This window comes from Notechis scutatus, chromosome 3 (assembly GCF_049901735.1).
Source record: "Notechis scutatus isolate UNSWTSFEM ecotype Mainland chromosome 3, rNotScu1.2, whole genome shotgun sequence".
Taxonomy (NCBI): Eukaryota; Metazoa; Chordata; class Lepidosauria; order Squamata; family Elapidae; genus Notechis; species Notechis scutatus.
Genome location: NC_142011.1, coordinates 203,349,590 through 203,367,864, shown reverse-complemented (window position 1 = coordinate 203,367,864; position 18,275 = coordinate 203,349,590). Strand labels below are relative to the sequence as shown.

Sequence of the window (18,275 nt, the reverse complement as noted above, 5' to 3'; positions counted from 1 at the left end):
ATGTGCCAATATGACAACTCTAATAAAATGAAACTTTGAGAAAATGCTTGTCTCAGAGTTTATTGCTTGGAGTTTGTTGGTTGGAATGCTGACAAAGAGTCTTATCCATTACCAGAATTTAAAGCATTCAGCCTTCAGCACTCAGCCTTCCTAATGGTCCAATTCTCACAACCATAAAATGCAATTAGCATTTATTAGAGTTTGATATGGACAAGAGCTTTTTCTTAGTTATACATTGGAGACCAACTGATAGTATTAGCACAATCCTTTCAATGTATATTTGACATTGTGTGCCTGTATTCATACCTGTAACCCCCTCCAAAGAATATAAATGCAAATATTAAATAGTGTGTCCTTCCCCCAGCATTAGTTTTCCTTTCCTTTTTTTGGGGGGGGGGATTGTCCTTTGTTTGTTCAAATACTCGATAACCCTAGTCTGCCCTCAGCAAGAATGTCTAATGATGGGGATTGGTGGGCATTTTGGTGGGCAATGCATCTTGAAGATTTTGGGGTGAAAAGCTTGGATATGTATTGAGTACAGCAATTCTCCAGCCTCATAAGAAGCACTGATTTTAGGGCTGTAATTTGCATCAGATGGTGAAAAAACAACAACACACATACATGCTGATATGTGTAAGTGAAAAATAAATGTGTGTCCCTGCATGTGTCCGTGTGTTTGCGTGTGTTTGTATATGAGAACTGATACTCTTTTCTTTTTTTAAAACAGGATCCATCGAAAAAAGGTTCCCCGTATTGGCAAAAGTATGAAAAAGTTTCTGAATTCTTCTAAAATATCAGAAATATCCCCTCTAGATGATAATTTAACACGAAATCTTATCAATGGGTTGATTGCCCTTATTTGCATTTTAGGCCTGGTAGGTAATGGAAGGACAATTTACCTCTTGGCCTTTTCCATTAAGAAGAATCCTTTCACCACACTCATCCTGAACCTCTCCATCGCTGATTTTGGAGTCCTCACATCCCTCATCATGGCAGCTATAGTTGTGGCGGTCTCAACTCTTTATGCAGAAACTTACCTTGTCCAAACCTTTTTCTTCTTGTTTTTTGAGCTCTTTTCCTTCACCTATTCTGCTAGCCAGTTTTTGCTGATGGCCATCAGCCTGGACAGGTGTGTGGCTGTCCTCTTCCCACTCTGGCATCGCTGCCATCGTCCACAAAATCTGTCCACCCTTGTTTGTAGTTTCATCTGGATCCTCTCCTTCCTGCTTTCTGTACTGCACTACATTCTGTATCAAACCAACAGCTTTGGACGTTCACCTGTGCTTTACCAGCTGATTGTGAATGGTTTACTTTGTACGCCTCTCATGGTTGTGTCCACTGTGACTCTCTGGATTCATATGTGGTCTAAATCTCAACACAATCAAAGGAAACTTCTCACCACTATCTTGCTGTCTCTCCTCTTCTTCCTCCTTCTTTCTCTCCCAATCGATGTCTTATATGTCGTTTATCATTTTGGTTTACATCGTGCTCTCCTCTTGACCATTGGGATAGGATGTGCCACTCTCAACAGCAGCATCAACCCGCTCCTTTATTTCTTAGTGGGGAGGAAGAAGAGAGGAAAGGATCAGCCCAGAGCATCGTTGAAGATAGCTCTACAAAGAGTCTTCAGGGATGAGCAGGAGAGCTCAGAAGGGCAGCAAAGTACAAAGAGAGAATTTTTGTGAAGCGTTTCTATCACTGTACATTCATGTTTGAAAGCCATAAATTATATGTGTGTTCAATAAAAAACACAATTTATTCAACAAAGTAGATAACCGCCAAACAATACAAAAAGGAAATATTGCTGCATTAATAATTTCCAAAGTGAAGATATTGATACAGAAAATGTCTGACTTCATATAAATTCTTTTTTATATCATAACATGAAATTACATGTCTGACTTCATATAAATTCTTTTTTATATCATAACATGAAATCAAATGTTTGACTTCGTATAAATTCTTTTTTGTATCATAATTACTATTAGGAATACTTCTTAGTGAATATTTCTTTTTCTAAAAAAAATGTAACTTTTATTGTATTTGCTTTTAATCCTGAAGCACTTGCTAGAAGAACATATGACTTCTCTAAAAACTTGCAAATTTGTCTGCGTAGTGAAAGAAAAGAGAAAAACATGTACACAATATATTTCCTGAAATAAAATGTGACAGTTTTGATCCTCACACATTTCAGGTGTAATGTTCATTTATATTTAATAACAGTTCATTATTAATAATTTTCATTTGTTGCATTTTTTTTAGTATTCTTTAAAGATATGTAGGTTCTATCACTGTAAGCCTTTTTTTCCTGCCATTCTTTTTGGGACCTTTCAAGTCATTATTTCTAGTTGGCACCGAAACTCACCTGTTAAGTTCTAAGAACGTAATAAATCTTTCTGTTCATTCATAAACTTCATCTTGGTTTGTATTCTGTATGGCTACTTTTGAACTAGTCCTCAATTTACGACAGTTAATTTAGTGACTGTTCAAAGTTACGACACTGAAAAAAGTGAATTTTTTTTTACAATTATGACCATGGTCATGTGATCAAAATTTAGACACTTGGCAACTGACTCATATTTATGATAGTTGCAGTGTCCTTGGGTTATGTGATCAACTTTTGCAACTTTTTCTGATAAGCAAAGTCAATGGGCAAACCAGATTCACATAATAATCATGTTACTCATTTAATAATTTCAATGATTCAATTAACAACCATGGCAAGAAAAGGCATAAAATGGTTGTTAAAAACTCACTTAAGAAATGTTTCACTTAGGAGGTTAAATGTTGGGTCATGAATCAAGGACTAACTGTTTATAAGTTTTAAAAATCTTTTTCAACTTTGTGTATCTTTGTTCACTTCAAACTCAATTGAAGAAAATATGACTTCAGCAACTTAGTGGTCAACGCTTGGAATGCCCTACCTGACTCCATTGTTACAGCCTCAACCCCTCACAGCTTCAATCTCAAACTGCCTATCCCATTCCTAAGAGGTCCTTAAAGGGGGAGTGCATAAGTGCACCAGTAAGACGTCCCTGTCTTACTGTCCCCATTTATCTGTATTTACTTTCTTTTTCATGTTTATGTTTATACCTACACTTGTTATCTCGTACATGTTTGACAAACAAAGAAACAAACAAACAAACAAATAAATAGACTAAAACCATACAAGTTCAATTGAGAAAACCCACAAGATTTTTAGTAGCTATGTGTTTCTGTATGGAACATTTTAGTATGAAATATCAAATATAGAAATATATCAAATATACTAAAAAAAATATCTGTTTTTATATTTCCATATCTGTGGATCAGATTAAGTCTTCCAAAATCATGACACATCTGAAAGTTGATGGATTAAGCTCTTCAAAGTTGTCAGTGGAAGATTACTGTCCTGGTATTGAGAGCTGAAGTGATTGGCAATGGCAAACTTATAGGGAAAACATAATAAAGTCTTATTTAGATGAAGTTCAGACAGTTGATTGACAAAAAGGAAAGCCCATTCACCCATCATGAGTGACAATGCTGAAAGAATTGCCTGTAGAATTTGATGCAGGTGGAAGTAGAGACTTTGCAGAAATCTTCAGAGGTGTTGATCTGCTTGAACTATGTCACTGCTGATACAGTTCTACAGAGGAATTATTGAGTCTGTCATCTGTACCTCTATAAATATCTGGGTTGGCTCTGAAATCAAACAACACAGACACAGACTTCAACAGATAATTAGAACTGCAGAAAAAACAATTACTACCAACCTGCTTTCCTGTTCTGACCAAGGCTTCCTAGACCATAACTACACACACGCTTATTTTAAAAACAAGACTTATTTTATTGCAACACTGGGCATTGTTTTCATTCCCAGCCAGAATTAATCTCAAACAGTTCCTAGAGATAAGCACCCACCTTTCTTTTCTGTGAAGTGCTGCCAATAACAGAAATATCAAATGAACTAGCAAAAACAACAACCGAAGTACAAAAAAATCAACCGAAGTCCAAAGAGCTTCAAGAATGAATCTGAACCGAACAAACTACTTTGCTTCCTGCAAAGGTTTAGTCATCTTTGCCTGACCTTTATACCTTATGGGAGGGGCAATCACCTCCCAGCCTTACTCCTGAGTCGCCCTTTTTGTTTCAGCTGCTCTGGACTTCTAGCAGCTCTACACACATGCGCACGGGGAACAGGCTCCCCTGGTCCTCTGCCTCACTGCTGCCAGACTCTGGGGGCTCTAGAGACAGCAGCCCACTCCCAGATGGTCCTGGCCCCATCTCTGCATTGGATGCAGGACCCTCGTCCAAGTCCTCTCCAGACTCCCTGACTGATCCCTGTTCTTCCCCACTGTCCAATTCTGCTACAGGCTGCACCGGCTGCTGGCGAACCACAACCAGTCTTCAAAATGAACTTTGATAGCTTTTTCTTTTTGGAGACAAATTAATTTTGTTATACTTTATTTCTGTAGCTGGGGAAAAAAACAACCCATACAATTTTGTACCCATAAAAGTATCCGGCATTAAAGAAAAGCTAAAATGTTGCTTTTACAGAGGGTTTCAAATTGTGTTTCTACACTTTTATCAGATTACAGGAGCTTCGTTGTCTCTGAAGACTCTTTGAAACATGACCTTAATACTCTCTCTGCTCCAAGCACATTTCTTTCTCCCAACCAGGTAATAGATCACTGGATTAATGCTGCTGTTTAGGGAAGCACTCGGACTTAAGTAGTAATCCAGTTCTTTAACACCAAACAAATTCCTCTTCTTAAGAAAATGAGTAATGAACACATAGATATATAATGGAAGGGTAAGAATAAGGAAACAGAGAAGGGTAATTAAGATCATCACTAAAAGTCTTCCACGTTTCATCTGTTTCGATTGAAGACATATTTTGATGAATAGGATGATGGTAGAGATTGTGATCAATGGAAGGCAAATCACAGCAGTCACAACCAAATGGAGATTCCAGATGGCCTTATAAAAAAACAAAAGTCCCATAATGTAATGCATTCCAATCAGGAGGAAAGAGATGATCCAGAGGAAGACACAGACAGCAGAGGACAAATATTTTGGCCGGGAACAACGATGCCAGATTGGGAAGAAGACAGCAACACACCGGTCTATGCTGATGGCTGTCAGAAGAAAGAGACCATTGATATAGGTAAAATTGAAGAGGGAAAAGACAACTTGAAAGGGAATTCCTGGTGGTATAAAATGTATAAAAATGTCAATGCAAAATATAGCCATAGATATGAGAAACCCAAAGTCGGCAATAGCTAAATTGAGAATCAACACGGTGAAAGGGTTTCTCTTAATTTGGAACCCAAGTAGCCAGATAACAATCCCATTTAATGGGACTCCAATACAGCAGATGATGAATGTGACCAAGAAAATGATGCTTTCAGAATACTTGGATATAATTTGATATTCGTAGGAAACTTTGGTGGTTGTATAGTCCAGATTGTCTGCTGTAGCATTCATGTCTGCCAGACTGAAATTCATGAAGAGACTTTTATAATGCTCCAATAAGTTCTTATTTTACAATGGAAGTTCCTATTTGAAGAAAAAAAAGAGCAGATTGGATGAAATAATTCATCAATAATTGTCATATCGTCATATTTGAAATCTTTGTGTACAGGCTGAGGCAACTTTTGGAATAATAATAATAATAATAATAATAATAATAATAATAATAATAATAATAATAATAATAATAATAATACTTGGTTGATACCTAGGATGCTGGCAGCAACCCATATCAATCATTAGCACCAATCAATTATACAGTATTTGTGATACATTTCTAAATGTTCAGTTGACTGAGTTTCATGTTTAATGAATAAAGGAGATAAAAGTAATAATAATAATACCGTGTTTCTCACATAATAAGGCCGGGCCTTATTTTTTTTTGAGCCCCGAAAAAACAGCTAGGCCGTCTTTTCAGGGGGTGACTTAATTCCCCCCCCTTGCATCCTCGCCAACAGCCACTCCTAGCAGGCGATCATGGCCAAGCACAGAGAGCTCCCTACTCCCACCTTTGCTGCAGACACCTTTGGCACCGCCCGCTGTTGCTTTCCCTTCTGCCCATTACGCCGCCACGTTTGGAGCTGCCGCTTCCGTGTTTGGAGTGCGGTCGCCATTTGGAGCTCCAAACGCCGAAGTGGCAGCTCCAAACATGACGGTGGGCGATCTTTTATTTTGATCCGGCAGCGAAGTTCAAAGCGAGCAGAGAGAGACTGCGATGCCTCCATCCGAGATGGCAACCTCACTAGTGGATCACAACGTGGCTGGAAGCCCGAATCGGGCGGGATACGATGGCGATCTTTTTGGAGCGAGAGAAAGGGAGAGAAGAGTTGCGGGCGTAATTTGCAGGAGGAAGTGGGTGTACCCCCTGCAGGCAGCCCAAGGAAGAAGGGCTGGTAGGCAACGGAGAGCGTCCGTAGCTCCGGAAGCAGCCTAGAGACGCGCCGGGAAGAGGCGCAGATGCTGCCTTGTAGTCCCCAAGCCAACTGCGTGCGCCGCCTTTAGTTATGTGCGCTCCGCGCTTTGGGCATCTCCGTGTGATCGCGACCCTGTCCTTTCCACCTGGCACCCTTGCTGCTTTCTGGCTCTTTAACAAGGCATCGCGGTCTCCTCTCATGCTCGCTCTGAACTTCGCGTGGACCAAAATAAAAGATCGCCCGCCGTCATGTTTGGAGCTTCCGCATTTGGAGCTTCCGCCGCCGTTTGGAGCTCCAAACAGCGGCAGTGCTCCAAACACCAAGCCGGTTGCTAAAGAGTCAGAAAGCAGCAAGGGCGCCAGGTGGAAAGGACAGGGTCGCGATCACACGGAGATGCCCAAAGCGTGGAGCGCACATAACTAAAGGCGGCGCACGCAGTTGGCTTGGGGACTACAAGGCAGCATCTGCGCCTCTTCCCGGGTGCGCTCTAGGCTGCTTCCGAGCTACGGGATGCTCTCCGCTGCCTACCAGCCCTTCTTCCTTGGGCTCCCTGCCGTGGGGTACACCCACTTCCTCCTGCAAATTACGCCGCAACTCTTCTCTCCCTTTCCTCTCGCTCCAAAAAGATCGCCATCGTATCCCGCCGATTCGGGCTTCCAGCCACGCCAGTGATCCACTAGTGAGGTTGCCATCTCGGATGGAGGCATCGAGTCTCCCTCTTGCTCGCTCTGAACTTCGCAAGGACCAAAATAAAAAGATCACCTGCGTCATGTTTGGAGCTGCCACTTCCGCGCTTGGAGCTCCAAATGGCGACCGCACTCCAAACACGGAAGCAGCAGCTCCAAACGTGGCGGCGTAATGGGCAGAAGGGAAAGCAACAGCAGCGGGTGCCAAAGGTGTCTGCAGCAAAGGTGGGAGTAGGGAGCTCTCTGTGCTTGGCCATGATCGCCCGTTAGGAGCGGCTGGTGGCGAGGAATTCCGGCCCGCCGGGCGCTCCTAACGGCAAGTCTCCCCGCCCTTCCCCCTTATTTTGCATATTTTAAAATAGGCCTAAATTTGGGGGGAGGGGCTTAATTTGATTTTATGCCCAAAAAACATGCTGGGCCTTCCTATTGGTGGAGGCCGTATTGTTGGAGAAACACGGTAGTAGGTGATGGGTGCAATTCTAAAATAACCGGAGCACCACTTCAACACCAGTGGCATTGACAAATTCACCATCTGTCAATTGCAAAAGGCAGCTTTAATCTGAACAGCTTACAATGTGCAACAATACCTCTAGTACCATTAAATATCAATATCGCCCTATTCCAGGTCCTTGGAAAGGACTCAATGGGTAGATAAGAATGCAAATTCCAGATTGAACATCTGTGACAAAATATAGTAATGATATACCAGGAAGGCTTACTGAGCACTGGAGAAACCAAAGAGAAGCAAGTAAAAGGCCAGTAAATAAAAACAAAAGAAAACAAAAATCAAGCAAAGCAGATCATAACAAGACCTGGCAATGACTAAGATCAGGAAAGTTGAGGAAAGTGATAGACTATAGGGACTAATTCTGGTTGCATGAGATTAAGATGAGATTAAGCCTTAAGAATAAATCCATACAAAGCCAGAGTTGAGAAGATAACAACAGGCAACAAGTGCCGCCTTTGCAAAGAGGCTGAAGACAACAGGGGATCATTGTTTGAAGATTGCACACACCGATTACAATCAAAGCTGACACCAACCAATGTATAGAAAAATTCAAAGAAGTAGTGGAAGATGTGGAGAGACCTGGCCCATGCCAAGAGTTAGACATGACTGAATGGATAATATCATCATCGACATTAGCCAGAGGGGCTAAATTTGGTTGCACGAGATCAAGCCTTAAGAACAAATGCATGCAAATCCAGAATTGAGAAGACTGCAATGGACGGCAAGTGCCATCTCTACAAAGAAGCTAAAGAAACAGTGGCTCATGTGGGTAGTGGCTGCAAAAAGATTGCACAGATTGGTTACACAATGCAAACACATGCAAATAGAAATAAAATGACTGTGGCAAAGGTAATATCAATAGTAATAGACATCTTGGGTTCAATCCTAAAACAACTGGAGCTGAAGAAGCTGAAGAAGTTTCTTGGATGAGAAGTGAAATGTCTTCAAAAGAAAAAAGAAGAAAGTCCAGTTGCCTTCTGAAAAAAGCACCTTTAGGACAACTGGAGCTTGAAGCTCATTGGCACTGACAAATTCACCATTAGTCAATTGCAGCAGGCAGCTTTACTTACATCCTGCAACAATACCTTTAACAGCATGAATCTCTGACTATCCCAGTCTTTGGGAAGGACTCAATAAAGGGACAAAAATGCTTGTCACGGTTCACCCAGGTATAATGAGAGTTCAAATCCCAGGATGTAGGGGTTGAGTTTAAAATGGTTCTACTTCAATGGCATCTCAAAATAATTATAAGTAAACATATATGTTGACAGTTGTTCAATGTTTAAATGGCACCACAGCCACTAAATCCATTCCATATGCTAGATGTGTATTTCTCAAAAGTATCAACTCTGTGCCCTTATGCCTCCAAAATTCTTATAATCCCTAATCCTGAGCAATAAAAATACACACACACCCCCAAAAGCACACAACATATAACCTCCCAGACCTTCCCTCAACCAAGACACCAAAACTTGTTTGTTCATTTTTAAAACAAATGCATTCAAACACAAGCAAGCAAGCAAACAAAAGGAATTATGCATGCTGTTGGTATGTCTCAGCATACATGTGTTTGTTAAGTGTTTTTAAATATATTTAGATCATATACAAAGCAGAGAAGTGAATGCGCATTTGTAAAAATGTGAATCAAATTGCTCTGTTGCTACCATGACACAGTTGCATCTAACATTTCCTTGTTAGCTGTGTTTGTTCATAACCACCATCTAGATCAGTGGTTCCCAAACTTTTTCAGTCCACTCCCCCCTTGGTGCTACAAACTCATCCTCAGTGCCCCCCACCGAGGGGTAGGATTCAAATTTCTTAACAACTGGTTATGTGGGCATGACCTAATTTTTGGGTGTGGCTTGGTGGTCATGTGACTGGCTGGGAGTGGGTTGCTGGCTGGGCGTAGCTTGGTGGTCACATGACTGGATAGGTGTGGTTTGGTGGTCATGTGACTGGGTGGGCATGGCCAGGTGGTCATGTGACTGGCAAACCAAATATAAGTGGTCCTCACTTAATGGCCGGTTGCTTAGTAAGTGTTCTAATTTAAGTGTTCTAATTCCCCAGAGCTACTTGACCTCTTTTTGGAGTTTTGACAGCCATGCACATACACACACACACACACCCTTCTAACCCTGCTGGAGCAAGTGATTGGACTAGATATTTCATTCACTTTCTCCTCCCTCCCTTTCTTTCTTTCTTTCTTTTTTCTTTCTTTCTTTCTCTTTCTTTCTGTCCTTTCCTTCCCTCGCTCTCCTTTGTCTATCCTTTTTCTTCCTTTCTCTCTCCCTTTTTCTTTCCCTTTTCTCTTTCTTTTCTTTCTTGTCTCTTACTTCTCTCTCTCTTTCTCTCTCTTTCCCCCCTCTCCCTCTCTCCATATCCCATTCACTTTCTCCTCCCTCCCTCCCTCTTTTTCTTTCTCATTCCCTCTCTCTTTCTCATTCTCTCTTTCCCTTTCTCTTTCTTTTTTCTCTCTTTCATTCTCTCTTTCCCTTTCTCTCTTTCTTTTCTCTCTCTCTCTTTCTCTTGTTCCCTCTCTCTCTTTCCCTCTCTCTCTATCCCTTCCTTAACCTATCTACCTATTTTCTGCCCAGGCAGATGTGGCCTAATCCAGGGGTCACCAACCTTTTGGACCTCAGGGACCACCAAACTCATAATTTTAAATCCCACTAATTTGAATTTTGACTGATGGTGGTGCAGGAAACTTTCGCCGGGCTCTCAGGAGATGAGAGTGACTCCAGCTGCTTCTCTCCGCTAACAGGCAAAATTGTGTCTCTCTAAGTATGAGCAGTGAGATGTCACATAAAATTGTTCCTTCTGTATTGTTGAATTTCTACTGCTTATTGCCTCAGGTATTAAATACTGTCGCCTTGATTAGGAGGGGCAAACATTTACTGTTTTGCATTTCTTGATTATCAGAAGCCATTCTCCAACCAGTATAATAAAATGGAACTATTTTGCCATTATATTACAATTTCTCTTTCTCTCAGCAACCTCTCTACCCCAACTATTATATTTATCAGCCTGCAATGGGCCAGTAACATAAAATACAAGAAGCCTTGCCAAAAGGCTCCAATTTTGTGACAGAGACCCACACCACATATACGTGAAACTCTTGATTCCTCCACCATCCATGGGAGAGAAAAAAAACATGGCAACACAAGGAACCAGGAATCTCCCCTTCAGACCAAAGAGTGGCCGGGCTCGAGTGCTCCCAATAGACACGTAACGGAGGGCAGGGGGCATGTCCTCGGGCGGGACTGCAAACAGGACACCCGGGAGCTGGCAGGGTTTAAGAGAGGGGCGAAAGCAGCGGCGGCAGCAGAGGGAGGGTGTTCTTCCCCCTTTGTGGAAGCCCCTTCAGGCGCCGCCTCTTCCCTTCCAGCGCTGCCTCCAGTGCCAATTGGAAGTCCAGCGCTTCTGAATGGAGCTCTTCTCTGGCTGTCGTGCTTTCGTGATAGGTGCAGGCAAAGGTAGCGTCCTTGGGGCTGTGCCACTGCAGCAATGCTGGCGCTTTGGGGATGAGCCACCTCCCCCCACCCCACCCCCATGTTAGCAAGGTGCAACAACATTGTGCTCCCCTTTGCACAGCAGTTCAGCCAAGCTATCTGCAAAACCGTTTCTCTTGAGGAGCGCTTGACAGTTTGCAGATATCTTGGCCGCCTGTTAGCGGAGAGAAGTGGCCAGAGTCACTTTCATCTCTTGAGAGCCTGGCCAAAGTTTCCCATGCTGCTCGCTTCAGTGCTTTGTGTCCCAGGGGTAGGAGTTCGGCCAAGGTACCTGCAAAATCCCACCCCTGAATTGTACCCTGCAAGGTGCCCACCTCCAATGCCCCCTGCCACCTCTTAGTGCCCCCCTGCCGGCCCCTTTGCCTCTTAGTGCCTCCCTAAGGCATCCCACTGTCCCCCCGGGGGTGGTACCGCCCACTGATCTAGATAATTCAACCATAAATGCTTTCCCCCCTTTTCTGCCTTCTGCACAGAGGCGGATTTATAAACTGTACAGATGCAGATAGATAACTCAACAAGATGTCCATAACAAAGAACATTTATTGGTTCATCAGGTATCCTCATAACTCACATTTGTGACAAAGTTCTTCTTTAATGACCAATCCTTTGTATATCTGCCTTGTAGTAAAAGATGGTTATCTCCTAACCCATCTCTTAGCGATAGAAAGAAGCTGCCATGAGTTCGTGAGTTCAGGCAAGAATGAGGAAAACTCCCCCAACCCCTCGAGGGTCAATTTAGTGACCAATCAGGATTACAGATGTGGTCATGTGATATGGACTACATTTCCCAGGATACCTTTAACTACATTTACCATGATGCATTCCCTTAAGGGGACAGCTCATAATTCCTAAGTAACTATCCAATTCCCACAGACTAGCTGGGACAGCACACCCCCCAATATTGTAACTGTGGTATGATTGAGGAAGGAGGAATATTTCAAGAATATACCCAGAGAGGCCCTATCAAAAGGATCCTTGACTTCTATGAGATGGCGAGAAATCTCTGATTGGAGACAAACATTAAAATAGAAGAATTTCTGCCCAGCAGAAAATTGACAGCATGCATACTCATTAAGCTTTGTTTGTTGGTTTATTGCAATCACTGATATATAAACATATTATACGTATATTAGCCTAACTAGGTAACATCATCAGTACTAGTAAGGAGTGCTCACTTACTAGCTCTCCCTACAGCCACTGAACACTTCTTACTGACACAAATATTATTGCATTTGCTTATGCCTAAATTAGATTACTTCTTCAAAACCTGTTGCCTATTCTTACCTATTGGTCCAAGGTCTTCAAAGTTGGTGAGAAGAAGGCTAATATCTCATGGTATTGATGGATGGAAGGACTGATGATGGCCAAAGCAGAAGAAACTGCAGAGAAAGTGTGGTGTGTTTTAATCCCTGTTCAAGCTAACTGTACTTCAGCAAATGAAGAGCAGAAGGCTCTGCCCATAGTAGGCGTTGCTAATTATGTTCAAAATTTTACATATCAAAAACAAACTGTCCCATGCGTTCTTTGAAAATTCATAGTATTCAATGTTGGTATAAGAAGCAATGATAAGCAGATCTTTGTAGATTTTGCATATCTGTTCTTTCAAGGAAAGCAGATGTTGCTTTCTCATGGAAGTCTCATGCCAATAGACATTTTGTGAACATCAAGTGATAAGAGGATCTAATTGTCAACAGTGAGTGTAGAAGATAGACTCTTCACGAACCAAGACAACTGAAAGAAAGTGGAAATTCTTTTTTATTTCAGTTGGACTGGTTCCTCCTCCGAGATGTTTTATGATGAACATCTGCTCATAAACCTCTCATCTTCATGCTAAACATGATACAAAATTCCTCTTTCTTTATAGCCTTCTGACACTGGTTTGTGCAGACTAAGGAATCTCAGCTATGGAACTCTGGGAAATGTAGTCTATGCATCTTAAAGTTTCCAAGGTTGAATAACACTGCTCAAAGGGCTTGTGTCCGTGTTGCTTTAGGAAATGTTCTACAGTCTAAGTTAGGTTGGTTTTTTTTTTTTGGTTTTTTTTTGCAATTAAGGGTATGTTATCAGTGAGCTACATGGGTATATTGGCTTCAAAACAGAATCCTGCCTTTTAAAGCTTCCTTTGGAAAGAGGGAGTTGCAACAGCTCTGTTAATTCTCATGTGCTTTGATAAAGATGAAGAATTTTGAGTGTCAATATTAAGTCATCTGCCTTTTGTTTTTGTCTCTCTGTGTGTATGTCTCCTCCATGCAGTGTTTCTGTCCATGCCTTTGTACTATAGCAACATGGCCATAGAAGGCTAATTTTGTATGCCTTCTCAAAACCCAGTCAGCTTGCCAGAGATGGTATTCAGCAGGTTCTGACCAGTTCTGGAGCATCGGTAGCGGAAATTTTGAATAGTTCGGAGAACCGGTAAATACCACCTCTGACTGGAGATTTTACAGTATCCTTCCCCTGCCACGCCCACCAAGCCACGCCCACAGAACCGGTAGTAAAAACATTTGAATCCCACTACTGCAGCTTGCTATAAAGGAAGTGGTCATGAAAAATAGGACCACATAAGGTACATTGTGCTTGGAAAAAGTGCTTTTCACTTTTGGTTTTCTGACAGCATCAGATGTTACTTTCTCATGCAAGTCATGTGCAGCTAGACATAATGTGAACATCAAGTGATAAGTGAGTCTTGTCTTTGCACAATAATCATCAACTGTGATTGTAGGAGACTTCCTATGACCCCAAGCAACTGGAAAGAAAAGAAATCTATCTCTCTATATAAAAGAAAAATACCACTCACGCATCTTCACAAAATCTCCAGAACTGTAAAGCCTACAAACTTGAAATTTGGTACGTATGTTCCTCTTGGCTTCTAAGTGCTCACTAAGAAAGGGTTTTTCAAAATGACCATCAGAACATTAGGATTTCATGTATTATTATTAACATGCTCTGATGCTAAGGAGTTCTACTCCCCTCCCCACCTAAAAAGAAATCTGTTCCAGATGCAAAACACGAGCAGAGGAGAGGAGTTTCAGTTTTAGTTCCACAACGATGCCCAGGCTCCTTGCTGTCTCCTTCTTGCTCACACAGCAAATACTGCTTCACTTTCCAAACAGCCCTCAACTCTTTCACACGCTGACAGGGCAGAGGTGCTATTCGACCGGTTCGCACCTATTCGGGCAAACCGGTAGTGATTATTTGGCATGGGTCACCGAACCAGTGGCAATCCCTGGCTGGCCATGCCCCCAGTTGCCCTGTCGCTCACTTGCCATCGCTCTCCTAGCTTTCCGTTCCCCACGTCCTCTTTCTCCCCAGGGAAAAGGAAGAAAGGCATGGATGCTGCAAGTATCATTTTCCCCATGGGAGTAAAGTGCCTGGGGTGAGAAAGAGTGCGGTCTGACGGAGGGGGTGGGGGTGAATCGAGCCTTGGAGCACTTTTGCAACGTAAAAGGAATGCATTTTGGAAGCAAGTCTTTTAAAAACTTCTCCAAGGATTTCCCATGGACGCTGCAAGTATCGCTTTCCCCTTGTGAGTTAAAGTGCTGGAGTGAGAAGGAGTGCGGTTTGACAGAGGGGGTGGGGGAATCGACTCCAGCCTTGGAGAAATTTAAAGGAGCTGCTTCCTAAATGTTTGTCTGTTAAGTGCTCTCTCTCTCTCTCTCTCTCTCTCTCTCTGTGTGTGTGTGTGTGTGTATGAGAGAGAGAGAGAGAGAGAGAGAGAGAGAGAGAGAGAGAGAGAGAGAAAGAAGAAAGAAAGAAAGAAAGAAAGAAAGAAAGAAAGAAAGAAAGAAAGAAAGAAAGAAAGAAAGAAAGAAAGAAAGAAAGAAAGAAAGAAAGAGGAAGGTAGAGAAAGAAAGAAAAAATAGGAAAAGAGAGAGAGATAAAACTCTGTGCTATTATTTTTAATTGTTCCATTATTTATCATGTGTTAATATTTTACACTGTCCCTACACCTAGAGTGATTTTTCTGCCTTTCTTTTGCCCAGGGCTACCACATATTTTTCAGGGTTTACATGCATTCAATGGCAATAGTCCAGAGCATAAAATACACATGTGTTTAACAAGAGTTGAAAAGGGACCTTGGAGGTCTTCTAGTCCAACCCCCAGCTCAGGCAAGAAAACTGAGGATGCCAAACTCTGAGTAGAAGTCCTGGGAAAGGTGTGAGAATAATACTTAGAAGGGACCTTGGAGTGAACCCTATACCACTTCAGAGAAATGGCTGTCCAGTCTTTTCTTAAAAACTTCCAGTGATTGAGCACCCAGAACTTCTGGAGACAGGCAGTTCCACAGGTTAATTGTTCTCACTCACAGGAAGTTTCTCCTTAGTTTTAGGTTGCTTCTCTCTGTTCAGTTTCGCTTCTTGTTTGCATTCTGCTTCTTTGGAAAATACATTGTCCCCCTTTCTTTGTGGCAGCCCCTTAAAAGCCTGTTGCCTATCACACTCTTGGGTAAAGCATGTGAGCCATTTCCTCCTTTCAGTGGTCCATGAAAGTACATCTATAGTATGCAGATAATAAAGTCAAAAAGGTGAACAACATTTTTACAGAACTATAGATAAGTTGAGGCTGGGTGACAAGGAATGGCTGGGAGGGGAGGGGCCAGGTGAGGCACCTTGATATGAGTGACATTGAGTTGACCATGCCCACCCAGTCACATGACCAGCCATGCCCACCCAGTCACATGACCACTAAGCCACACCCACCCAGTCACATGATCACAAGCCATGCCCACCAAATAAGCCACGCCCATAGAACTGGTAGTAAAATAATTTGAATTCCAACACTGTGACAGGGTACTCTAACACTGAAGGTTTCAAAGAAATGATTGGTCCACCATTTCTTTGAAATGTCATAGGGTTTCCTGGTTGAGCAGGGGGTTGGACTAGAAGATATCCAAGTGGCCTTCCAACTCTGCTATTCAATTATTCATCAGTAGGTGCAACATCTCTCAGATGAAAGGAACAATGATGGTTTAGCAATTCACAAACCATATGTGTTGAGTTCCCTTCTGCAAAATTATTTTTGAAATAGTACATGGTACAGAGGAGAGATCATCTGGTGTCCTACTTCCTTTCTCCATTCTGTGACTACTATCTATAATTTCATAATCATTGATTATGGTTTAAAGCTGGAACAGAGGCCACTTCCTCTGGGACCACCCTTGATGACTATAGCACATAGTGCTTTCCAAAGGCTCTGGCCAACTGTATAATTTTTGACAGTGAAATATGTTGATAATATAAATAATTGATTTTAAGTCACCTCTCCTTTCTGCACAATTGGTTTCTACCTGGTTTAAAGGCCTTGAAGACTGGTCTTTTTGGTGGTGGGATGAAAGACCCTATTAGCTTAGGTTTTTTAAAAAAAAAATCCTGTCCAATTTGCCATCTTTTATTCCTTGATTCTTTTTATTCTTATTCTTTTATTACATTATTTGTCTAAAATGTTATAGGTCTTCCTGCCTGAGCAGTTGGGGTTGGATTAGAATATCTCAAGGGCTTTTTCCAACTCTGTTATTCTGTTGAAAATTCTATTATTCCTTTTCAGGTTCTCAATTGTGAACAGTCCAGAGGCATTGGGAAGTCACAATATATAGATTTAATTCTTCGTTCACTTCCGCATAATTGTGAATAATTTTTGACTTTTATCTCTGAGATTCAGAGTGGAAGATGCAACATATCACGTAGCAGAGTGGTAATACTGTTGCTTCCAGATATTGCAAAACTGCCTCTGATATGAATGAGACAGCCAATTCCGTAAATGATGCCTTGATTTGTTTGCAGACTTTTCCATGAGACTACAGAAATGCATATCATCTTTAACCTATGGCCATTCTGTCAGGGACCAATTAAAGTTAGGACAGTATTACTATAACCCATCCTTGGAGTTCTGACTATGTCAGCATCCCTATAGCCCACACGGTTGCTGTCTTGCTGCTGACAACCTGTCTGGACTTAAGACTTTCAACCTTTCCTGCTGGCTTGCCGAGAAAATCAATGGGGAAGCTGGTAGAGAAGATCACAGGTTTCTGGGAATAAGTCTCTGCCACTTATGCATCGTCTCCCAGCCATCCTGATTAGTCTGACACATCTACAGACTTTCCTTGACCCAAAGTCTCACATCGTGCAGGGAGTACAGGGAGGAGGTACAGAGTCTAGCTACATGGTGCGCTGACAATAACTTATTATTCAACACTAAAGAGCTCATTGTGGATTTCAGGAAGAAAAATCCTTTCTCCTATATACATCAATGGGAGAATGGTAGAACGTGTCACCAGCTACAAGTTCCTGGGGATCCACCTTTCTGAGGACCTGTCCTGGCAGATCAACACCACCAGCCTGATCAAGAAAGCTCACCAGCACCTCTTCTTTCTGAGATTATTGAGGAAGAACCACCTTTCCCCAACTATTCTGATCAAATTCTACCGCTGTGCAGTCGAGAGCATCCTAACCAGCTGTATCTCAGTCTGGTATGGAAATTGCATCATTAAAGAAAAGACATTACAGAGGGTGGTGAAAACCGCCCAATGCATTATAGGGATCCCACTTCCTGCCATTGTGGACATTCAGAGGAAACAATGTCTGCAAAAAGCCCACAGCATCATTAAGGACTCCTCCCATCCAGCCCATAAACTGTTTACCCTTCTTCCATCTGGGAAGAGGTTCAGGTGCCTGCAGTCCAAGACCAGCAGGCTAAGGAACAGCTTCTACCACACAGCCGTCTCCTTACTGAACTACTCAACTCGTTTACCCCCCCCACACACACACACACTGATACTTCCCCTAATAATTTTATATCTTGTATAAACTCTCTGTGCATTATCCTTATATTCAATATGTTCATAAACACTCTGTACAGTCGTATATATTTCTTCCATAGATATATATTCTGTATATTCATAGATATTCTGTATATCCATATATAGTTATATATTTTGTATATATGTATGTATGTGTGTGTATGTGTGTGTGTATATATATATATATATATATATATATATATATATATATATATATATATATATATATATATACACATACATACATACATACATACATACTTCATTGCTGTTTTGCATTTCTGGTTAGAAGCTAACTGCATTTCATTGCCTGTGTCCATGTGCAATGACAATAAAGTTGAATCTAATCTAAAC

The 18,275-nt window shown here is 41.8% G+C and overlaps 2 protein-coding genes across 2 annotated transcripts; one reads left to right on the top strand and one right to left on the bottom strand.

Moving 5' to 3' along the window:
* The first annotated feature begins 730 nt into the window (after positions 1-730).
* Positions 731-2,358, top strand: LOC113432023 (proto-oncogene Mas-like). Its single transcript, XM_026694255.2, has one exon. It carries the CDS (start codon positions 765-767, stop codon positions 1,683-1,685), a length of 921 nt encoding a protein of 306 aa, XP_026550040.2. The 5' UTR covers positions 731-764; the 3' UTR covers positions 1,686-2,358.
* Positions 2,359-3,210: 852 nt separating this feature from the next.
* Positions 3,211-12,596, bottom strand: LOC113429344 (mas-related G protein-coupled receptor member H-like). The gene is made up of 2 exons (XM_087962224.1): positions 12,413-12,596; positions 3,211-5,538 (listed from the first exon to the last, which is right to left on the bottom strand). The coding sequence occupies exon 2, from the start codon at positions 5,485-5,487 to the stop codon at positions 4,567-4,569; it is 921 nt and encodes a 306-aa protein (XP_087818350.1). The 5' UTR covers positions 5,488-5,538; positions 12,413-12,596; the 3' UTR covers positions 3,211-4,566.
* Positions 12,597-18,275: the final 5,679 nt, after the last annotated feature.

What these genes read in the sequence shown, in the direction of transcription:
- LOC113432023 (XM_026694255.2), top strand. Translation starts at nt 765, where the DNA reads ATGAAAAAGTTTCTGAATTCTTCTAAAATATCAGAAATATCCCCTCTA.
- LOC113429344 (XM_087962224.1), bottom strand. Translation starts at nt 5,487, where the DNA reads ATGAATTTCAGTCTGGCAGACATGAATGCTACAGCAGACAATCTGGAC.